The sequence below is a fragment of the Podarcis tiliguerta genome (genome assembly GCF_965153285.1).
Source record: "Podarcis tiliguerta genome assembly, chromosome: 11".
Lineage (NCBI taxonomy): Eukaryota > Metazoa > Chordata > Lepidosauria > Squamata > Lacertidae > Podarcis > Podarcis tiliguerta.
This window is the reverse complement of record NC_139544.1, coordinates 2,118,691-2,143,092: the sequence shown is the minus strand read 5'-3', so window position 1 is coordinate 2,143,092 and position 24,402 is coordinate 2,118,691. Positions and strand designations below refer to the sequence as shown.

General features: G+C 42.4%; 1 protein-coding gene and 1 long non-coding RNA gene across 3 annotated transcripts in view; one reads left to right on the top strand and one right to left on the bottom strand.

The window, feature by feature from the left end:
• Positions 1-24,402, top strand: part of ALDH1A1 (aldehyde dehydrogenase 1 family member A1) — a 63,078-nt gene that overhangs the window by 35,689 nt on the left and 2,987 nt on the right. For both annotated transcript variants that reach the window (XM_083403465.1, XM_083403464.1), the window contains 10 exons: positions 1,671-1,775; positions 4,426-4,566; positions 7,431-7,560; positions 8,496-8,557; positions 10,151-10,279; positions 14,703-14,816; positions 16,178-16,280; positions 16,487-16,671; positions 18,736-18,900; positions 23,507-23,664. In XM_083403465.1, coding sequence (XP_083259591.1) covers positions 1,671-1,775; positions 4,426-4,566; positions 7,431-7,560; positions 8,496-8,557; positions 10,151-10,279; positions 14,703-14,816; positions 16,178-16,280; positions 16,487-16,671; positions 18,736-18,900; positions 23,507-23,664 — 1,292 coding nt within the window. The remainder of the gene's footprint in view (positions 1-1,670; positions 1,776-4,425; positions 4,567-7,430; positions 7,561-8,495; positions 8,558-10,150; positions 10,280-14,702; positions 14,817-16,177; positions 16,281-16,486; positions 16,672-18,735; positions 18,901-23,506; positions 23,665-24,402) is intronic.
• On the bottom strand, positions 1,334-7,412 carry LOC310659778. The gene is made up of 2 exons (XR_014502994.1): positions 5,903-7,412; positions 1,334-5,823 (listed from the first exon to the last, which is right to left on the bottom strand). It is a non-coding gene; the product is annotated as an uncharacterized lncRNA (long non-coding RNA).

Below are 24,402 nucleotides of genomic sequence, written 5' to 3'. Positions count from 1 at the left end.
AGAATGTTAATCCTTTTTCAGCCTTGAAGCACACTGGGTGACTCTGGGCCAGTCACTGTCCCTCAAGCCAACCTACCTCACAGTGCTGTTGTGAGGATAAAGCAGGGAGGGGAGAACCACCACTTTGAGCTCCTTGGAGGAAATGATAGTATATCAATGTAAATAATAATAACTGTGGTAAATACGAAGTGAGGCAACATGCTTCACTCATGACAAGGACTTGAATGACACTGGAGGGGGGGGAGCAGCTTTGGGTGGTGGCAGTGGGACGTCCGGTGTAAAACAAAAAATAGTATAAGGAAGGCATGGGATCCAGCCAGGCAGTTGTGACCTTCCAGGTGCTTGACAGCACTTCCTGGTTTTTTCTGCCCCAGGGAGGAACTAGAAACAAGGATATCAAGCACCTCCTGGGATGCTGTACATGACAGGTGGGTTCTGTCTGTATTGGCCCCATGTGGGAGCAAGAGAGAAAACAGGCCCGGTGCCAGCAGGCAGTCTGCCTGGGGCCTGGCAAAGGCCCCACCTGCTCAGAAAGATCCCTCACCGGCCTGACTCAGCTGGGCTGCCCTAGCATTGTCCTGAGGCAACTCATTCTGGGTAAATTTAAATGGCAGCAGCCACACAGAAGCGAGTCAGGCTAGGCATCACTGCCAGCCCCACTCTAAGATAGCATCCAGGGTGCTGGGGATGAGGGCAGTCAGTTAGGATGCTGCGGTTGCCCTGGTGATGGCAGGGGGGCAACTGCATGAGGAGATGTGAGTGCTGTCAGGAGGTCCATGAGGGTCCCCTGAAGGCTGAGGAAATAGAAGGTGGTTTTAACAAGCAAGTGGAATGGTGGGGTGGGGATCTTTAGAAGTCAAGTGAGTGGCTAAAAAATATTAACAAGAAAAAAAATATTTTTAATTCCATAATTCGTGCATCTCTTTAGCCTGCCATCTCCACTAATCAGCCTTTGGATCAGTTTACACAACCACTTCGTTTTCAGAAACCAGGAATCTCTCTCTCTCTCTCTCTCTCTCTCTCTCTCTCTCACACACACACACACACACACACAAACACATTTGGTTTTAATGGCATTACCAGTATTTTCAGTGCAACTCAACATGAGCCAGGAAGAAAAAGATATCAGGGATTAGCACTCTCTTTGTATTTTTTTTTTTTAATTGTGACAGGGGGATATACCGTAGTTGTCTAGAGGCCATAGTTCTGAACTCTCTCTCTCTAAATAGTTCCTGGTTATCACATTTCTTTAAACAAGAGCATGACTGTTATGTGTTGTTTTTTCATTTCAGAAAGTTGTGTGTTTTGCAGGGTGGAAAAATAAAAATATTGATTGATTTTATTTTGATTTAATGTTTGTATTCCGCTTTTCCAACAACAAATGTTGAACTCGAAGTGGCTCAAAATAATAACAATAACATTTATAGAAACCCCAAACATTGCAATCATTATGATATCAGACACAACAACATATAAATAAAACAAAACTACAGCAACAGATTAATCAAAACAGTTAATACATTTCAATAAAGTCATAGTGACTCATAGTGTTGCCAGGATGCCGTTTTGGTTATCAGATGCATTGTTTTGCAACACTGCAATGGATGGAAATGGGATAAAGAGTCACATAATGTCATCAATTTATCTGTCTGTCTTCCATTTCCTTGCAGATATTTATAAACAATGAATGGCATGATTCAGCTAGTGGCAAAAAATTCCCAGTCCTTAACCCTGCGACTGGAGAGAAAATTTGTGATGTTTCAGAAGGAGATAAGGTAAGTTTTCCTTTCTATGGACTTTATCTTTATTTGGGTGTAAACCTCTGCCGCAGGTCACTATCTAGGGGAGAAGAAATAATGGCATCGAGAGATAGCTCACTTGGCAGAACAAGACTCTTAATCTCAGGGTTGTGGGTTTGTGCCCCAGATTGGGCAAAAAGTCTCCTGCACTGCAAGGGGTTGGACTAGATGACCTTTGTGGTCCCTTCCAACTCTGCAATCCTATGAAATCAGTCACATGGTGTGGCAGTCCTCCAAGGACTGGAGAATCAAAGCCACATTCTGGAGCTGTGTGCACATTACCATTGACTCCGACTCCAGTGCCCTCCCATCACTGGTGTTTAAACCCAAGCACACATGACACCTGCCATAAACTGCATTTCTTGATAAATATTGTTTGATGTGTTTTCTCTTAAACCAGCTTCCATCCCATTTGGAAACCTAAGTCACAGCTAAACTGAGGTGTGTACATTTGAAACATCCATTACGCAGGTGCAGGTGACAGCTTCATTGAATAAGAGTTTGAGGGGCTGCGGGGTTGGGAAAATAAATCAGGTGATAAGCATAGGATGAAGCCATCACTACCCCCCTCTCTAGTGTGTACAGCAGTGTAAAAATGTGATTTCAAATTCAGCTGGGGAGTGTGGGGTGTGTGTGACCTTGCTGCATTTTAAGCTCCTGATGTGAACGTAGCCGAGGTAAGTAAGGGCATTCTGGCTCAACTGCAAAAAGTCCTAAGAATGGGACTAACCTGACCCAGGATGGGTTGCCTGCTAACGGGATGGCTGAGCTGAGCACCATCCTTGAAACAACAGAGAACTGAAGAAGGGCTCTAAGAAGACAAATGCAACATGTTTTGAACAGATGTAGGGTTGCCACACGTCTGGAATTTGCCGGACATATCCGGCATGTATGGAAACCCATGTCGGCAGTGTCATTTTTAGCAATTTTTTGTGTGTGAATGTGCCAAAAAAGCTCAACAATTGTCCAGATTTTCACTGTTTGAAATATGGCAACCCTAAAACAGAGGGGACTGTTTGGACTCCTGATTATTGTGTCCAATCCAAGTGAGCTTTTTAAAAAGCTCTTTTTAAAAATAAATCCTGATTCTGAATGTGTGTAGGAGATGCTAGTTACATGCAGTGCTGATTGGCTAGTGCCTATAATATAATCCAAACTACCCCCACCTTGATCCTAGAGCAAGATCTAAAGAAGAAATATGGATAAACTTTCACTTACTTTTATCACCAGCTTCTTTCCACAGATAAAGATTGTTACAAATCAGGTGGGTCCGCTGCTTCAGCAATCTTGAATTAAACTGTGCCAGTGATTTACTCAACATTTGGGGCTCTCATAAGGTTTTAAAAAAGAAAGGTTTATAAACCGTTTATTGATTTGTTTGAGCTTTCTCTCCCCCATCCACAAAAAAAATCCTAATGTAGATTGACAATTAAGTAGGCCCTGAATCCAGCAAATTATAATTATACAAGTAATTGTAAACTTCAGAGCTTAGTACTTAGGCAGTGAGCCAAAAGATTTTAAGACTTTAATCTGGATGTTCAATAGCGCTAACAAAGAATTGTGCATTACTTTAAAAAAACAAAACTTGGAAAATCAAAAGGGGATTACAAATCAAAGACACACATGGGAATGGGAAACAGTATCCTTTCAATTAGATGGTTCATTTAGGCTGCGCTCTCTAAGACTAAATGGCTTAAAGCGTGATTGCATCTATTTCAAAAATGGTCCATGCGATGTAAAGTACATTTACAGTCTAATATTATGCATGTCTACTCAGAACCAAATCTCAATGAGTTTTTTGGCGCTTACTCCCAGGAAAGTGTGTATAGGGTTGCAGTGATAGGGATGTACTCCCTGTGGCTGAGGGGTCATAGAATGCTGTGTGTGGACCTCCCTCCCCACCAGCAAAAAGGAAGGTCTGTAGGTGAGAATGGAAAATTCTGCTGCTGCTAAAAATGGGGGATTAGGAGGCACAGTTGCCCCCCTCCCTCAAGTGGACTCATAGTTATGCCTTTCCAGGAGTTTGTTTGCTCAAAACCTATCAAAACAGGACACTTTTAAAAAACTTAAATCAAGCATTTAACTTTGAACAAAAATCCTCCGCTACTCACAGCAACAACAAAAAGTCCCAGAATTCTTAAGTGTTCTGCAGGCAACATTTAGCACAGCCTCGCCTTTTGCTCATGGACCTAGAGAAACACAGAGATAAAGAAAAAACAGATGTACGTTCAGAAAAGGATATAAACAGCAGAGTGAGAGGAGGCTTTGTGGGGGCCCTGATCCAGCTCAGGGGGTTTATTGGCACCACACTGGCTGAGGGAAGGGGAAGCATCCTCTGCCTCACACCTGCTACTACACACCTCTAGTAAATAATGTCTGCATGTCAGCACTGGGTCACAGTTTTTAGCACCTATATTACATCCATGGTTTTTCGAGGAAGAAGAAGGCAGGATGGAGCAACAAGGATGTGGTATTCTCGGGGTTGCGCTGGCAGTGGCATATGTAAAGCTGGAGATGCACTACTCAGATTTCAGTAGAATTCATGAACCACTGATATGGTTCAGCCAAAATAAATTGAGCATCATATGCTTAATACTTACTGCATTTAAATGGATTTTCTGTACAGGCAGATGTCGACAAAGCTGTTAAAGCAGCAAGAAAAGCTTTTGAACTTGGGTCCTGCTGGCGAACCATGGATGCTTCAGAAAGAGGAAGGCTATTGAACAAACTAGCTGATTTAATTGAAAGGGATCGTCTCCTCTTAGCTGTAAGTCTAAAACATGGACCACATTTTAAGCAATTGAAATATTTGGAGACTGGCTTATTCTGAACACAATTGAGTATTTGCTTCAATGTTGTGAAAGACAAATTCTGAAATCTGTTTTAGAAAGTCGGGGAAAGTTGGTAGGGATGAACATTCATTCTAAGATACCTCAGCTGATCAAACGGCATAGTAATATCTAACCACAAACAATCCCATCCTCATAAACAATGGCTTGTTGTTGTGTTCTGCTTGACATTGGATTTAGACTACTGTCTTCCTTTCTGTATTTAGCAAAACTGACAAAGTTGGCTAATGTCATGTAAAGGTCATGTCTCCCCACTGCTGCTGTAGAAGAAGAATAAAAGGGAGCTGTCAATTAGAGCTCCTATAGTCACTTTGAAAGCAAAAGTTGGGATGGGTGAGCAGACACACATCTCCTCCACTGCCAAATCAGTCCGTGTGCTTCCAATGGACTCTTGACTTCTATACTCATCTAGACCATGGGTGGGGAACTGTGGTTCTCCAAATGTTGTTTGACTACAGTCTACAACAAGTGTGGACAACCTTAGGCCCTCTGGACATTGCTGAACTGCAACAAATGTGGCCAATGACTGGGGGTGATGGGAGTAGTAGTTGAGTCACATCTTGATGGTTCACAACTACCAACATGCTGCCTGGAGCTGATGGAAGATTTAGTCCAACAGCATCTGGAGAACTGCAGCCCCTCCCTCCCCTGAAAATCTGGAACTATGGCATATATAGAAGTATGTTAATTTTTGGTTTGATTCCAGTGTTGCTATGTCAAGAATTGCTTTGTTTTGCTATATCCTCCCAGAGTTCTTCATTAGTGTGGTGCTGTGTCAGCATTGCAGCCTCAGATATCTCAAAATCATCTCCAATTGCTCTTCTCTGGTGTCTGATAATCAGACATAGAATGTTCAATTCCATTCTTAAAATTTTAACCTGTTATATTTAATGTGAATAATCACTACTAACATATTTGTTGTCTAAATACTACATAATAATTGAAAAAAATATTTGGCCCTGTAACCTGAGAGAAAGAGATTATCATCTCCCAAAGAAGGGGGAAATTGCAGAAATGGAACAAACTCACGGGCTTATCTCAGATAAAGTGGATGTATTTGCCGGCAGTGGAAACTAACCTTGGGTTTAATCATTTCTTTTCTACTATTTCCTTAGCCAAGAACAACAAATCTACTGTTAGGCTAAAATATGTTTATTTTTCCATAAAGACAATTACTTACTTAAGACTTACTTACTTAAGTCTTCCTTACTTAAGACTTACTTACTTAAGTCTTCCATAAAGACAATTACTTACTTACTAATCACAATTCTTTCAAGCAGGCCCATCTTCTTGTTTTGAATTAGTTCTGCACTTCAAACACTACACATTAAAATCCTTTCAATATTTTTGGGTAGTTTGTCTATTCTTACAGTGTATTTTTACGCATGTCTACTCAGAAATATGCTCCATTAAGTTTAATGGGACTTACTCCTGGGTTATTGTGTATAGGATTACAGCCTTACAGTACACTCCTAAGCCCACTGATCTGTGCTGCTGGAGGGGTCAGGATAAGGCCATGGTGGCCCTCCACCTGGCTCAAATGCTATAGATTCCCCAGCTGAGCCTAGCAGGCCAGGAAGCTACCAATAGTGGTTCTCCTACCAGCAAGAACTAGGGGTAAAGCCTCGAAATAGGCAGAGTAATGATGGCTTTGGGTCCACTGGATTCATAATCCTGCATATCCCCCAAGGGGCTCAAAATGAAAAGCCATTGTGAATAGGTGATGTTTTGATTCAGGATGAGGCCACCAAACAAATGATTCCAGGATCAGACTAAAAATTGAGGCTCAGAGGAAGTGGACAGAACTAAAATAACATCTAACCACATTTGGGCTTATAAATGGTTATAAATTGCCTATCATTCAATGCCAAAAGATACTTTTTGGACAGAGATGAACAAGGGCTTCTTTTTGTGGCATGTTTGTGTGGTTTTTTGTTTTTTGTATATTTGATATACTTGTTTTTCCCAGCTGCTGTAAACCTTTTGGAAGAGAGCACATTAAAAGTTTATGACTGCAAATTCTCTGCACCGTTAAGCTATTAAATCTCACTGAAGTCAATGGGATTTGTACAGCCTAAGTGTTCAGCCTAAGTAAAGTCATAAACAACTCGGTTGGGACTTCATTCAACCTGCAGTCCTTTTTTGTTCTACAAAGAGGCAAATTTTACTCTAGAAATCTTTCTGGTAACATCCTTTGTCAGAATTGTGTAATGGAAGATTGGCAGGCCTTAATGTTTACTTCATCCTGCAGTGTTTGATCACAAGGCACAAAGCAGCCATTCTGGATCAGCCACTTAAAAAAGAAGCCCAGTGGGTGTTGCCAAGAGCTGGTCTGTCATGAGTTAAAGATTCAGTTTTCTGCAAACACTTATTGTGCAAGACATGCCCATGCCTTATACAACGACAAATTGCTGTGTCATTTATTTGTATTTTTGAACGTAAGGTTAGTGTGCTACATTAAGACTTTGATGCATACACTAGATTAGCGTCTACAGGCCACACGGAGGGCGATCCTACCAGTGCTACCTTCAATGCCCACCTTAGTTTCAACAAGATGCCAGGCCTATAAGCCAGAGTTGCAGAACAGCAGCCCTCTGGATGTTCTTGGATTCCAGCTCCCATTAGCCCCAGCCAGCATGGCCCATGGTAGGGATGATGGGAGGTCACTGGTTCCCAAACCCCCCCCCCCCACTGCACAATGCTTAGAGCACTCAATGGTTATAGACCACCATATTGTTTTACTTATTTATAATGATTAATTACTCAACATATTTTTTCCCAGACAATGGAGAGCCTTAATGGGGGTAAGCTTTTCCCCACCTCCTACTTAATGGACTTAGGCGGCTGCATTAACACTTTGCGCTACTGTGCAGGCTGGTCGGACAAAATCCAAGGACGGACCATCCCAATGGGTGAGTCATTCTGATAAAAAGTTTCTGAGCAGAGAGCTGATTTGGATGAGATGTTCAGTAACATTTTTCAGCTACGTGAATGTGTCATCTGAGAAAAGTGTAACCTTAAAAATCCGTTACATAAGTGCAGAGCTGTGGTGGGTAAAGTTTTATCAGCCAATATGGCCTCTTTAAAAAAAACAACACCACCACCACCAAAAAAACATTGTTGACATATTTTGTATTACTTGGCTCCATAATGCTTTTTAGTGAAGTTCCTACAGCTGCAGCAAATGGCAGAGTCCTGACAGAAATAATTTTTAAAAAGAGGTCAGCAGGTCTTAGTCATCACCCTTCTTCTATCCCTAGGTCATGTTTAGGAGTAGCCAATTCTTATATCATGTTTGTATATGATCCTTATATTAGGATTTCTGCTGCACGGTGGTCCTGCTAACAGGAAATGTCACCATTGATTCTATCCATCCCACTTGATTCAGATATTACAGCTGGTTAATTGGACATCTGGGCTAATTTAAATGCTTCACTGCCCTCCTGACTAGCTGCCAATTGGTTAGTTTGTTCTCTGCCTTTCCCCATCTATCTGTTTTTTCCTTGTGAGCAGTAACTTTAACTCCCTGCCATGGCAATTTTGTTATGTTTGTGTTGTTAAAATTATCAAAGTGGGGGGAAACCTCTGCAGCCTTGTGCTATGGCAAAAGACAAGAGCTGAAAGATCTCTCTTCTACATGATTGCTTATAGAATTGGAGCATTCATTCTGCCCTCCAACCTTATGTGTTTGGTCGAATCTAGATATGTTTGATCGAATCTAGATATGTTTACCTTTTCTTTTGATAGTATCATATTATAATAGTATGGAACAATGCTGAATAACGTGAGACATTTTCTTTTCCTTAGCTATGCTTGCATCTTACCCATGTGTTCTTATCTTACTTAGATGGAAACTATTTCACATTTACAAGACATGAGCCTGTTGGAGTATGTGGACAAATTATTCCTGTAAGTTAGATCCATTGATATAATGGAGAAAATGGGTTGCATCCAACATTGACCTTGCAAAAGCAGAAGTCTTTCTGTTTGTCTAGCAGAGGCTTCTGCTAATGGAAAAGGTGGGGTGATGTTGCCTATTTCCCCTCCTCCCTGCAGAGTAGACCACCTTCCATGCCCTTTTTGAAGGTCCCCAACCCTCTGGAGCAGATTTTAAGGGCATAGTGGAGAGGAAGAATTGCCAAAAAAAGCTACTGTTACTTACCTTAGTAGAAGCCTCTACTAAATCAAATGTTTGTCTACAAACAGAAGGACTCCTTCCATTCACAGAAGGGCATTTTGGAAGCAACCCTGTGTCTTTTATTTAAGTAACATTATGTTGAACTTTTAAGTAGCATTATGTTGATTCTTTTAAAAATAGCATAACTTTCCCCCCACTTCTGCAGACGTGGATAAAATTTCCAGGTACGGCAGCCCCTTCAGAGTAGATAAAGCCTGCCTACTAAATTGCTAACAAATAGGTCCAGGGGCTTTTGTTCTCTAAAATATGCTTTCTCCCAAAAATAATCCTTCTCTAACTTTTTTTGTGGGGAGCTGAATTTGATTAAATTTCAAAGCATGGTTGCTCCTTCTGAATTCTGCCAAATTTCAGAATGATGGAGGGTAAAATAGAAATCATTAAACATCCCTTAATGTTTTGTGAGCAATCAGTCTGAAAACTGTGGACATCAGCCAAATTGCAAACAAGAAGGTCTGCAAAGAATCTTGAGAACTGCAGTTTATCCCCAGAAACCCAAAGCATTCTGGGAACTGTAGTTTACCCTTCACAAAGCTACAATTCTGGCACTCTTAGCAAACAGTACTTCCCATCATTTTTTTGGAGGGGCAGAGCCATGGTGTGAATGTTATCTAAGTTTTCCATGTGTTGATGAGCAGAGTGCATGTGTCATTGTCACATCCTGGATGCTGCCGTCTCTTGGTTAGATAGACAGGCCGCTCGCAATCATAAAGACCTTACACACTGATTGCAGCTCAGCAGCCAACTGTGTTGTAATATGAAGGAGCTATTTTGTTGTGACCATCAAAGCAATCTGCAATGTCCTCCTTCAGTTCCTGCAAGAGGTCCATTTAACAAAGGGAATCGGGGAGGAAGCTGTTTATCAGTTCAGTTAACACACTTCCAGTTCAGAAGTTGTTTCAGGGTTTGGAAAGAATGAGTTTATCTTCCATGAACTGGAAGGGTGGGTCTGCTTAGCGGATGTCATAACCAAAGCCCAGAAGGTGTTCTCAGGGATGCAAAAATAGCGTCATCCTAGGCCGCTGCCACACAGAGAATGGGGAGCCTTCTGTGCAGATCTCACAGGCCGCAGGGTCAGTCCATGAGATAAGCCCCGAGCCAGCACACTGAAAAGACAAAGGGTCCACTTGGGCTCACTTTAACCAAATCCTCAAGCCAATATTGACTTTTTTCATCGCTTATTGAATCTGAAAATGCACAAGACCCACAGAGCATTAGGGAGCATAAAGGATGTGAAGAGAATATGAAAGATAGGAGAATGTGTTGCTGTGATTTGTTGGTCATCGGTTCTTGTGCTGCCTTTTCAGTGGAACTTCCCACTGGTTATGTTTGTCTGGAAGATTGCCCCTGCTCTTTGTTGCGGAAACACCGTGGTCGTCAAGCCCGCAGAGCAAACTCCACTAACGGCTCTTCACATGGGGTCTTTAATTAAAGAGGTGAGTTGCCATAGCAAAGCTGCCATGTGCATGTTCCCAAGTGTGAATGTGAGTGAGCCCTTACCTTTGCAGGGCTTCTGAACAGGGAGGGCTGTTCTGTTTTGTGCCAGTGCAGCTTGCAGCATGTCTAACCTTGTCTTGGGGAATTGTAATGCACTGCAAACCACTGAAGCAAGTCAAGGGCATGAAGCCTCACATAGCTTTCCAGTCTAAATTGCTCAGAAAACAAATCATTAGCAGCTTAGCAAACTGAACATCTTGGCAATCATCAGGGCCTTCTGGAAGCAAAAGCAAACAAGAGCTCAGAAAAGCAGAATGTTGGTCTGGAGGGTGGGGGCAGGGGAGGTGGTTTTTCATGCAAGTATCTCAGTAATGAAACTCTTGTCTGTAATTTGATATATTAATTTAACTTTGTGACTGAAGTATTTACCCTACCAAGCACAAAACTGACAAGCATCATGTTTGGTGTGCCCAGGATAAATGCACACCTTATAGGGCTGTAATGAAAAATGTCTTTGCTTAGAAGCAACTCTCCTTCAGATCAGTAGGATGTAGGCTAGATGTACCAATGCAGCCAAATGAGATGGTAACGTAGGGATACATAGATCTGCTGGTTTTCTTCTTGCAGGGAAGGAATAGTTTTTGTTTTAGTGCAGAAGCATTGAACAACTGGATATGCCACCTGCAATCCAAAGTTCAACAGCCCACTTTCTAAGCTTGGTACACTCTCCCACTCCATTCTGCTGCATGTAGAAATCAGGCTGCATTAAGGACTCACCTTGTCCCATGCCTGGAAAGCACACATCTGAGCAGTTTTCCACTTGGCCCATGCCTCCTAGGCACAGATCAGAGAAGTTTCCCCCTTGCCCAACAACTCTCCCAAGGAAAACTGGCTCTTTGGTGCTAAATTGGAGCAAATGTCAATCCAGAGAAAACGTGAATTGCTGTTTGCACCGATTGAGCACTAAGGAGCGGTTTTCCCTGCAGGAAAGCCATGAAACAAGAGGAAGTGTGGATAAGCCCTAAGTTTCTAGAAAACATAGTTAGGACTGGTGTATGATCAAGGGAATCAAGGGAAGTTATAGTGCCACTGTATTCTGCTCTGGTCAGACCTCACCTGGAGTACTGTGTCCAGTTCTGGGCACCACAGTTCAAGAAGGACACTGACAAACTAGAACGTGTACAGAGGAGGGCAACCAAAATGGTCAAAGGCCTGGAAACAATGCCTTATGAGGATCGGCTAAGGGAGCTGGGCATGTTTAGCCTGGAGAAGAGGAGGTTAAGGGGTGATATGATAGCCATGTTCAAATATATAAAAGGATGTCACATAGAGGAGGGAGAAAGGTTGTTTTCTGCTGCTCCAGAGAAGCGGACACGGAGCAATGGATCCAAACTACAAGAAAGAAGATTCCACCTAAACATTAGGAAGAACTTCCTGACAGTAAGAGCTGTTCGACAGTGGAATTTGCTGCCAAGGAGTGTGGTGGAGTCTCCTTCTTTGGAGGTCTTTAAGCAGAGGCTTGACAACCATATGTCAGGAGTGCTCTGATGGTGTTTCCTGCTTGGCAGGGGGTTGGACTCGATGACCCTTGTGGTCTCTTCCAACTCTATGATTCTATGATTCTATGAAAGTAACAGGTACAATCATTTTTAAGCATTCTGTTGGATTCTTCAGCACAATGGTATTTGCTATGCAACCTGGAGTGAAGAATAATCTTATGCGGTTCCTGAGCAGAAAACTAAGCTAAGAATACTCCCAGCATGGAGAGGTAACTGGAGGAGCTAAGGCTAAGGTTGTTGTCTTTACCATGCTTACTCAAAGGCAAGTCCTGTTGAAGTCAATGGAGCTTACTCATGTGGGAGATTAGGTTTGCAACTAAAATCTTTTCCCTGTCCCCTTTTGTACAAAAGTGAGGTTAGGTTTGTACAAAAGTGAGGTTAGGTTTGCAACTAAAATCTTTTCCCTGTCCCCTTCTGTACAAAAGGAAAATAAACTGAAGATAATTGTGGTCATGGCAAATGTTGCTAATAAGTAACCAACCAAAGAACTAACAAAAGTGATTCAGCATATCTTGTTCTTGCCACGGCAACAGTGACTCAGCAAAAGTGAGCAAACAGTGAAATGCCACTTGCAATTAAATGGTTATGGGTCAACAAGTAACTCTGCCTGCAACGGGTGACTCACACTGAAAACCACCATTTGGAATTCACATTTATTTTATTTTTTGGTATTCACTAGCATTTCTCTTCTCCACTTTTCATAAAGCAATGAGAGTCTGCTCAAAAGTCATAGATTGTCAATAAATGAATCCTTAAAGACCAACATTCTAATATTAAGGGTGTCGATCATGTTATGGATATTAACAGATTTTTAAACAGATGGAGCCCTTCTGCTGAATGAAGCCTGAACATAAACAACGCAGCATTCCAGGGTGGGGCAAGATGAAGGTGAAGGGGAAAGGAAGTGATTCTGTAGTAGACAGAGAATTTTCTTCCAGCTGAATAGGTTTAGTTTTGCAGCCACCAAAACGGAATAACCATGGAAAGGAAGAGAGGCCCAGAGTGTTTTCTGTCCTCTTACCTCACTGGCTGCTGATAGGACAGAGTCTGAGATCATGGTTCTAGTTATTTTCTAATGCCAGTCTTGGATTAGTGGTCTAGGTTTCAGATCCTTACACACAGTCCCAGGGTTTAAACTAAACCTGTTGAATAATATCGAGTGCCTCCAGTTTAACTTGTTTGTGAGTCAATGATCCATGATCTGGAAAATTCCAGAAAAGTTCTGACTTGATGCTACCAGAAGGTTCACCAACTACCTTTGAATCTGAGCCCCCTTCAAAGCTTATTGTACTTTCTAAGTCCCCAGCCCATTCGTGGTCAACTCTCCAAGAAGCAAGTGAACAAAATCCTTCTACAGTATGCAGCTGTGCATATGTGTGTGTGTAAGACTTGGAGAGCACCCGGACCGGGACATGACAGATCACAGGACCTCTGATTCACAAGCCAGTCAAACCACATAGTTTAAAAACCTATGCACTCACTCAGCTTAAAAGACAATACTAGTACAACTGATTTTTCGTTTGGGCTGTATTCAGTAGCATGAAAACAAAGACTATCAGGTACTAGTGGCATGTTCTAGGCCAGAAAAAAAAGCCTCACATTTTAAAATAAATATGCCCTTTTCATCACAGACTATATGCTGAGAAGGCAACAGGTTGCTTTATAAGGCAATCTGTCAAATATTTTTTCTTCACAACAGAGCCTCTTTCAAGCCCAATGCATTTGCTAAAATTAATGGCAGCAGCACAGAATCCACTTTGGGATGGCTCTGCCCCTCGCGACCCCCACAGCTTGTAACTTCAGTTCAAACAGGAAATCTGGTGGGCAGGAAATGGTTGCTTCCGAGGTGGCCTCTCCTTCCCAGTGATGCAAATGCAGGTAATAATTGCCAGCCCTTGTGGTTCCTCTATAGGGATCTTTACTAGGGCACTTAGGGATCTGGCTGCATGGAAGAGGCACTTTCGCCACAACTGTTATGTGTGAATCAGACCTTGGACTAATTAATCAGGCTTTGATTGCACTGTGTTCCCATCAGGAACAGTTTGCCACCTAACAATAAGGATACTGAAGGGAGTGTTTCATGCATACTTTTAGAGTCACAGGGGAACGTGAAATAAAGCACATCCATGCTAAGCAGCCAGCATGAGGTCCTGGCTAGAGGGCTGGAGTTAAGAGTGGGGAGACCCAGAATCAAATCCCTGCTCAGCCACAAAACGTGCTATTTGACTTTGCCCCAGTCCCCAAAAGAGAGCTATTAGCCTTCTAGGAAGAAAAGATAATGCATCTCAAGAAGGAACTTCAACTGCTTTTGTTGGTATAACACAACAAGCCTAAAACCTCTTATTAGTTGGCCACCTTAGCCGGAGCAACGACAGAGGTTCTTCTCATGCTGCCTCTGGAAGGGAGGTGGCTTCTTCTGCAAGTACAGTGGTACCTCGGGTTAAGTACTTAATTCGTTCCGGACGTCCGTTCTTAACCTGAAACTGTTCTTAACCTGAAGCACCACTTTAGCTAATGGGGTCTGCCGCTGCCGCCACACCGCCGCCACACGATTTCTATTCTTATCCTGAAGCAAAGTTCTTAACCCAAGGTACTATTTCTGGGTTAGCGGAGCCTGTAACCTGAAGCGTCTGTAACCTGAAGTGTATGTAACCTGAGGTACCACTGTATTAGCGTTTCACTCACCACAATAGTGTTGCATTCATTTTACCACAAGTTTTTGTGAAGGTTGGGGGAGAGAGGAGTATGCGCTCTTTCTTTGAGTTTCTTTGAGAATGGATGGAATGAAATATAGTAAATAACACAGGTGCAGTAACTGTATGGCTGAGAGGTACAACTGTGTTCTTTCCCCTCTGATATTCAGGCAGGATTTCCACCTGGAGTAGTGAATATTGTGCCAGGGTATGGACCCACGGCTGGCGCAGCCATTTCCAGTCACATGGACATAGACAAAGTGGCCTTCACCGGCTCTACTGAGGTATTTGCCTAACCCTGTGATTAAATGACACCACAAAAGTCCTCAACCCACCCACACAGACTCTGACAAGTGATTTAATGCCTAGGTTGTGTAATTATGTTAACCTTTTTCGACTGTGAGCTTCCTAAACAATGTCGCTGAAATGATTTGTTGCTTGTTATACTCTACCTCAAACACATCTACACATCTACATAGTGTTTGAATTGAAGGAATATCTCTTCAAACAAAAGAATTTTTGGATATAAAATTGATTCTTCAAAGCTGAGGAGAGGGTGAAGTTTGGATTTTGGCATAGTCTTTTGTTTCCCCCCTCAAATTTCACTTTAAAAATAAAAATACACATGTTTATTTTTATTTCATCTCTCTTTTTTATACAGAAAGTTGCATTCTACAAAAATAGGTAGCTTGTCTCCCTCATCGTGAGCATGCTTCGTATTTTAGAGAGGACTACTTTTAATGAAGAATAATGTAGAGGGGGGACCAAGATATTTTTCACTTTGTGGGGTATTTGACAAAAATGCATCTGTACACTTTGGCCACATTTTAGCCCCCAAAAGTTGAAATAAGCAACTATTAAGCTCCACTCCTGACACTTTCCTTGATGTAGTTAATTAATATTCTTAGACTGAAGCTGCTATTGAATTGGCTGTGCCCCATCTGCACATTTAAAGCAATATCATACCACTTTAAACAGTCATGGCTTCTGGGACTGTTGGTTTGTTAAGGGTGCTGAGAGTTGTTAGGAGGCCACTTTCCCCCTCACAGAGCTAACCTTCTCAGAGTGGCTTCACAATCCAGGCTTCTTCCCCGGGAACTCCCTCCCCCCTTCACTTACACACACTTCCGGCTGGTGAGAGAAAGGTGTATAGCTGGCCTCATCTGCCACCCGACCCCTTCACTTCACACACTCCACACAGCCTGGCCAATCTGGGTGGCAGGACTCCCATTGACTTTCCAGGAGCCATCATTTGAACCCCAAGGATTATTGATATATTGTGTGAGAAGTCCCCCAAAGCTTGCAGAACACAGATATTTTGTAATATATCCCATTAGTAAAGCACTGTTAATCATAGGAATCTGCATTGTTCCAGGTCAGGCTGTTTGTCCATTGGGCCCGGTATTGCCTGACTAGTAGCGTCTCCTAGACAGAGAAAAGTTCTCCCCTCTGCATATCACAGTTACTGTATTTTTAACTAGAGGTGCATTTTGCATGCACCACATGTGCCCAACCACTGAGCCGGAGGTCTATTTTCCACTCTCAAATTGACAAGAGAGGTCAGCCCGAACCTCTTGCAAAGCAATGACCACAGTCTAAATATGGTGTTACACACAACAGTTTCAAGTTGTGTCTTCTCTTTTAGGTTGGCAAGATGATCAAAGAAGCTGCTGGGAAGAGCAACCTGAAAAGAGTCACTTTGGAACTTGGCGGGAAAAGTCCCAATATCATATTTGCAGATGCTGATTGTGAGTGACATGCTTCTCTTAGATTTCTTGTCTTCAAAGCTGTCCCCTTCCACTGTGTTGCAAAGCTTTTTAATGTTAGTTTGGGGAGGTGTCTAAGCAAATGAAAAACCAGATTGTTAGATTACGTTGCAAGGACTGCTGTTTTTGATTTACAGTATTGACTGAGATGCTCAATGTTGGCCTCTTCTGTGTCTCTTTCTTCGCAGTGGACAGTGCTGTGGAATTTGCACACATTGGCCTGTTTTACCATCAGGGACAATGCTGCATAGCTGGGTCTAGAATTTTTGTGGAAGAGCCAATATATGATGAGTTTGTACGTAGGAGTGTTGAGAGGGCTAAGAAAAATGTACTTGGAAACCCACTGGCTCCGGGAGTAAATCAAGGTCCTCAGGTAAGGAACGGTGTTTTGTGTCAGGGTTATCACCTGGGTCAGTGTTGTCAGCCACAGGTGGACTCAAAATGCAGGCATCCTGGGAGATGGCATGGGGTATTTCTTCTTATGCCACTGCAAGTCTGCAGAAAACCACAAACCCTTCTGAGCCAAAGTAGCTTTATAGGTTCTTTGCGACCCCTTCTTCACTGCATTGGCTCCTTTTCTGACCCTATATAGGTTGTCTTTCTTGTCTACAAACTTTGTGCATCAAATCAAAGCTGTGTGCAACTCTCTTGACTCCCACTTTAACCATTCCCTGACTCTCTTGATTTCTGGTCAAGGCAAGCTTCCTCTCCCTGTTTTCCTCTGCACACCTGTCCAGGCTGCCTTTAAGGAACTGATTTCAACCTCCTTTTTAACCAACAATTCTGCCATGCCCTTCAGTCAGGCCAGCCCTGCAGGGAGGGCCCTGAACATCACCCCACTGTATGACACTTTGGCAAACAGGTTCAAATACTTTGGCATCTGTCATTAGGAATGAGGCTTGCCTTGTTTATTAGACATCTGGGTTTTTATTTTAAAATGCATTTCTGACTCTGATTTTGCTCATGGATGGACAGTCCTCGTCCTACAAAACAGACATATTTAATACAAACAATACTAGCCTACTGCTTGTGGTGAAACTAGGAGGTTCAGATTAACATGGAACTATTTATTAAGAAACTTTCACAGATCTTTGGAGAGTGGGACTAAATTTCATAAACTGCATTTAGCATTCAAATGCTTAAGTGGGCAATATGACTTTGAGGCTTTGGGCAGCAGGAAGTGTTGATGTACAAAACCTTGGCCTATCCCATCTGAATCTATAGGATGCTGCGAAACTGCTGTAAATATAGTGCAAATGTTAGCCCTGTTCAAGCCACACACATGTGTTAGCTGAAGGAGCAGGGTCCCATCATCATCATTGTCCCCAGCCTACAGCTGAATGTTCAATGTGCTTTCTGGCAAGAAAACCTTTTGTATTTGTACACAGTTCAAAATCACATGGAGCCCCTAAGCATGAGCAACTGCTCGTGTGACATGTTCCCTTTACAAACATCTACACTCAACACACAAAGTCTGGGGGTGTTGCGGAAACAGGGATGCCACACTGGGTCGGGGCAGAAGTGTGTGGCTGCTCCTGCTGCCAACTATAAGTACAATATGGTGTTTGCCTTCTCATGAAGGTATCCAGTCACAAGAAGGGTTGCAAAGACTCTGCCCACAATCTGGGTCATCAGTGTTGTGGGTGGTTTTCAAGCATTCTACACTAGCCTTATTTCAAAGGTTTTCATCCGTCTCCATCTCATAGCCATGACATTGGAATCAGTTCTTAGGTGTTCTGAAACACAGCCCAAACCCAACACCTACATTTGGAAACATCCTTTATTATTATTATTATTATTATTGATTGATTGAATTTATGTACCGTCCTATGCCTGGAGATCTTCTATAACCCTCATGTGGGATATGTCAAGGATCTAAGACTCTGCACTAAAAATCCCAAGTCCATAATTCTTCTACTTTTCCTTTGGTGCAGAAAATGCAGGAAATGAAGATATAGTACAAATTAAGCAGTAGGGTTTCCTCTCTAATCGGCTTATAATCGGTTTTACTGACTAGCTTTTGCTAACTACTGCATGTAATTGCAGTCTTGAAATCAGTTCTGAATTCACTTCTGAAAAGTCACTGGTTTGAAAATGCCATCCAAAAATATTTTTTAACAGAAATTGGATAAGGCAAAAGGAGATGTTAAATACTTGAATGTAAAACTGAGCAGAGAGAGTTTATGAAAGTCCGTGGTTCACAGGAGTGCCAAGACTGTGTAAGCAGTGCTGCTTTAAAAAAGAAAAATTCTTTTGTGCTTAAAGTCCTAATTACTGAACTTCATGGGGAAAGGTGGCAGGGATCCAAACCCTCAGAGGCAACTTGTTGCTCCATCTCTTGCTGGTAAAGAGTTTTTGTTTCTGCTTTGTTAATCTTAAGGCCAAAGAAATATCTGGGAGAGGAGAGTGACTTATCAGTGCAATATTTCTTACTTAGATTGATAAGGAGCAGTATGATAGAATCCTCACACTAATTGAGAGTGGGAAGAAAGAAGGAGCCAAACTGGAATGTGGAGGAGGCCCCTGGGGAGACAAAGGCTACTTCATCCAGCCTACAGTTTTCTCAAATGTTACAGATGAGATGCGCATTGCTAAAGAGGAGGTAAGCTGATTCAGAACATTCTGCATGTTGGACTACATTCTATGTTTCAATTGCTGTGCAAGATGTGCCTTTTAAAAATCAAGCATGTAGAAGATTAGTTTTCACTCCTTTCCCACCCAGCCCCAATCTAGGCTGTGTAAAACGACGTTTTTACAGCTATGTGTGTTAATTTGGGTCAACTAAATAGAACAGGTCAGCAGGAATTAATACTTTCAGATGTTTTTGGCAATCATCAAATACATCCAGATTTCCAAAGAAGCTGAAGGGCAGCTACAGTTGTGAAAATCTTCCTCCCAGCATTCTCTGACAAGGCCCATGCCCCAATAAGAGGCCCACACACACCTTGTCTCTGGAGACTCCTGTCCCTGCTGCTGCTGCTGCTGCTCCTTACTGTAGTGCCCATTAGCCTCAGCAAGGAAGAGGTCAGAGGAGCCATGACAAAGAGCAGTAGCTTCCACATCTCTTATTCCTTCCCTCTGGGAGGTGATGTCATACCCTCCAACATGAAAATAGGGACGTCCTAAGGAAAAGCAGGACATTCCGGGATCAAATCAGAAACTGGGATGGCAAATCTAAATCAGGGACATCCTTGGAAAATAGGGACATTTGGAGGGTCTGCATCTGATGTAGATTAGGAGAGAAAATCAAATTGGCAGCATCAACAGCGGGGGGGGGGGGGGAGAGAAGTGGCCTCCTCTGAAATGAGGGCCCCACTGAGACAGCCTTGGCCAAGCCCCCTCCCACTGCAAAGAGCCATGGATCTGACACAGGCATACCCCTCCTCCTGCATCTATTGCTGACACACATCGGGATGCATATTCCCCATAAGGATGCTCATCTGAGTCTCACTGAACTGGCAAAATGCATCTTTGGAGGTGATGGAGAAGGCGGGGCCACCAATGGCTATATGTGACTAGCTGCTCATGTCCATAACTCATGTCCTGAAACAAAGAGGGAAACTGAAGTCAAGCAGCAAGGAAATGCAAGTCAGGGCTTGACAATCCTGGTGAGGCCAGCCTCCTAATTTTTCCTGCAAGCAAATTCTAAGATGGTTGTGGATTTGTGCTTTTGGGGAAAAAAAAGTTAGACCTGGAGTACTGTATACTGATTTGTACAGTGACATTTATTGTTTAAATATATTCTGGCAATATATGGAAATGGCTCCGTTGGCTCCTATAGGTTGTTGTAATAATTGAAATAAAATTGAAGTGAGTAGCTGGCATTCAGCTAAATTTTACTCAGAGCAGACCCACTGAAATTAATGGGCCTAACATAGTCACATTCATTCATTTTGAAGAGTTGTCTCTGAGTACAACTTACTTGAATACCAGCCAGTATTTGCATGTCACGAGCTCAGCATCTTTTACTGAGTATAGGATGGTGCTGCATGACTGCAATCCTGCAGTACTAGTACTAAGCACCAGATGAGCACAGTCAGACTCACTTCTGAGTAAACTTGCATGGGATTGTCCTGTGGTTTCAGCTTCTGTGCAAATAAAGGTTTTATGCAGAGGGTCTGAGGGCAGAGAAAAACGAGGCCTGGTTTAACACACGCTTCACCAGCCTAGCACCCTCTGTGTAGTTGGACTTCAGTTCCTATCTGCTGCAGCCAACACTGAAGCTGATAGGAGTTGTAGTCCCAAACATCCTGAGAGTGCCTGGTTGGTGGGAGGCTGGTTTCCAGCTGTATTGTCTTTACCAAAGACATTGATAAATGTGGCAGTTTATAAAACTATGACCGAGAGAGAAAGCATAGATTTTGGAAGTCATAGTAAGCACCTTACAAATGAACCAGACCAGAAGGTGTCTTAACCTGAAGAACTTATGCATCAACTGCCTTTGATGCATAAGCTCAACTACCTTATGCAGAAGAAGAATTGCCCATAGTGTGTGCATGGATCCCAGTGTTACCTCTGCTAAGCAAGCTTTGCATTGTTTCAAAGGACTTCAAAACCTGGTTGACCAGTGATCAAAGTGTGACAATAGAAAGTGTGAGAAGTGAGCTTTCTTCCAGACTATCACCTTTCTTTAAAAGCAGTTGCCTGTCTCAATGCCCTCAGATGTGAAAACTAGAAATATAACCTCCGGAGATATTGAGGGTGCCTTGTGATCTTTATTGTTGCTTCTGGCTGCTCTCTCTCTGCGTCTGCATGTGTGTGTGTATTTCTAGCCACCCTTCACCCAAACAACTCCAGTCAGTCCTCATAAGAATCCGGTGAGATAGTTTAGGCAAGGGGTATCATATGCCTAGCAAAATTAGCATGGGGGGGGGGATTTCAAAAAATCTGCAAATGCCTGGGGTTTTGCCAACATAACCAGAAAGTGTGTGTTTGAGTATAACTCTTTGCCTTTTGTGGGCGGCAAGTTTTGTATTCTTGAAATATGGCAACCCTAGTTGAGGCTGAGATAGTGACAGGCCCAATATCACTTCTGTGGCTGAGTGGAGAGTTGAACCCAGGTCTCTCTGATCCTGGTTTGCACCACACTGACCTCTTTCCCAGGAAAGGTTTGACCCAGCCTGGCACTCCTTACATTCTGATTTAGGAAAAAAGCTGCCTTTTCTTGAATTCAGCGAATAAACAAAAAGTTCATGTGGGAATTTCTCTCCACACAAACTCTAGAAACAAAAATATTGTACTTTTTCATCGGGATGAAAATGATGAGGGTCACAAATGGTTCAATATTTATATAAAATGGTGAGTCTAGTGGAAATGTGTTCTTGTAACAATAGTTCGAACAAACAAAAGGAATGAAAATATTTTTTAAACTTTGTTTTCTTACTTATGCAGAAACTTGTAGATAAGCAAATCTCCAATAAACATTTATGAGATGAAAACACAAATGTGTTCTTAATTTTTAAATAGAAGCACACAATAAGGAGTTTAATAACTATTTACTTGCACACTCATCACAAGGATGCATTTAGACAAGATGCTTTAAAATCCAAGTATAAATATGAAGTGTTCCCCACTCCCAAAAATGACCCAGACTAATGAAGAAATGGAGCAGACTTATTAGAGTGTGAAAATGTGCGAAAGTGACATAAAATATAAATAGAATTCTCCATCCCCAGTTCACCTATTCCTTTCCCACCCCACTCCTCCTTCTATATGCAGGCATTGTGAAAGAAGTTTCAGGTTTGCAGGTTTCTTTCTCCACTGTGTAAATCATAGTATCAGAGAGAGCATGGTCGGTTATTTCACAGAATCACAGAATTGTAGAATTGGGAAGGATCCTAAAAGTCACCTAGTCCCATCCCCTGCAATGCAGGAAACTGAGAGCTGGAGCTCCCCCAACAGATGGCTGTCTGGCCTCAGCTTGAAAATCTCCAGTAAAGGAAAGCACACAGGCACACACAAGGCAATTGGTTTCATTTTCAAACTGTTTTCACTGTTAGGCAAATCTATTAGCAAGATTAAGCTATCTCCCCTTTAATCGAGGGGCATCTTCACGAAGTCCTCCCGGACCTTCCCCTGTTTAAATGTACGTGTGTGTTTTCACCCATGGCTATTTTACACTTTCTAAGGAGTGAAACTAGGGATGTGGATGGCGCTATGGGTTAAACCACAGAGCCTAGGGCTTGCCGATCAGAAGGTCGGCGGTTTGAATCCCCGCGATGGGGTAAGCTCCTGTTGCTCGGTCCCTGCTCCTGCCAACATAGCAGTTCAAAAGCATGTCAAAGTGCAAGTAGATAAATAGGTACCGCTCCGGCGGGAAGGTAAACGGCGTTTCCGTGCGCTGCTCTGGTTCGCCAGAAGCGGCTTAGTCATGCTGGCCACATGACCCGGAAGCTGTATGCCAGCTCCCTCGGCCAGTAAAGTGAGATGAGCACTACAACCCCATAGTCGGCCACGACTGGACCTAACGGTCAGCGGTCCCTTTACCTTAAGGATTGAAACAACCCATGCTTAATGAAGGGAAGGTCCAGTGTGATCATTGTGATGGGATGGGTGCTTTGTGCTTGCCTTTACATCCTACAGCTGCAAATCCACATTTTGCTTCTGAGTAGACAAGCCCTAAGGCTACAATCCTAATCCCATTTACCTGGGAGTCAGCCCCACTGAATTCAATAGTTCTGGGTAGACAGAATTATACAGCAAATCATCTTGTCCTGCATCCTCAGGCAGCAGAGAACCGGTGTTAAACTTCTTCAGTGTGACAGACCTTTGGATGTTTGAAGAATGCTATCATTTCCTCTCTTAGTCTTCTCTCTGGGCCCAATATTCAATATTTCTTTGGAGGACTTGTTTTCCAAACTGCTGAACATCTTTCTGGTTCTCCTCTGAAGGCAATAGCTATAATAGGAGACCCTACATTTATTTGAATCTGAAATCTCCATGAACCATGCTATAGAGAATCTCTGTGTTCCATTTAATGGAGTTATGAAGATTAATGTGATAGGGAAGGAGCAGGCAGGTTGGAAAGTTTCATAGGGAAAATGTGGGTCTAAACTTATAAAGTAACCACTGTGTCAAAGAGCACTGATTTGATCACTAATGAGAATAATACTTTAAGACCTATGTAATAGGGAAAGTATACTTTGCAAGAAAGTATCTATTGATTTTTGCCATGCTAATTGTTGATTGCTTCTTTTGATTTCAAACAGATTTTTGGGCCAGTTCAGCAAATCATGAAGTTCAAGACTGTTGATGAAGTTATAAAAAGAGCAAACAATACTCATTATGGTCTAGCAGCTGGAGTGTTTACCAAAGACATTAACAAAGCTCTGACATTTGCAGCTGCTCTTCAGGCTGGAACAGTCTGGTAAGTACCCTTGGTGTTGTTATTTTACCCAAATTAACCTTACATAGAAGACTTACAGCACAATTTAATGGGTATTTGTGATCTGAAGGCACACAGCGTACCTGAAGAGAGAGAAAAGCTGTGTAACCTCAAACCTGAATAGCATCTTTGAGACATGAGCCTATTAAGTCTGCTACCTCTTCCTACATCTTTAGACTGTAGTTTTAACAAAGAATCTTTTTTGCTTCAGGGGTCATACCCTTATCAGAATTGGCATCACATGCCACCCACCTGTCAATCATCTGACATCCCAATGACATCAGATGCAAGGTGCTTTGAGGTCCCAAAGTTGGTTATTTCCTCCATTTTAGCAAGAGATTCCAGGCAAACGGCTTAGCTTTAGCAGCAGTTTCCGTGTAAACGCAGTTCTGAATCAAGAAGGGGTTTGCATCACTATATGACATGGATTTCTATTTTGTCTCTTTAAAAAATGCTACTTCTTCACTGATAGACAAAAGTGTGATCTACATATCCGACGCTGTTTGTAACTCTCAAAAAGTGCTTTGTAACTCTTGAAAATAAAATAAAATAAAAGGTTCATTCAAATTTGCAATAGCAAAAAAAAGAAGAAGAAGAAGGGGTTTGCATGGACTCCTTTGAAACTGAGCAAGGTTTAACCTCTGCTTATCAGCTGACGGATCCTGCTCCAATAACAGGCATGTGCAGCCAACACAAAATACAACCCTGCCCATAGGATGG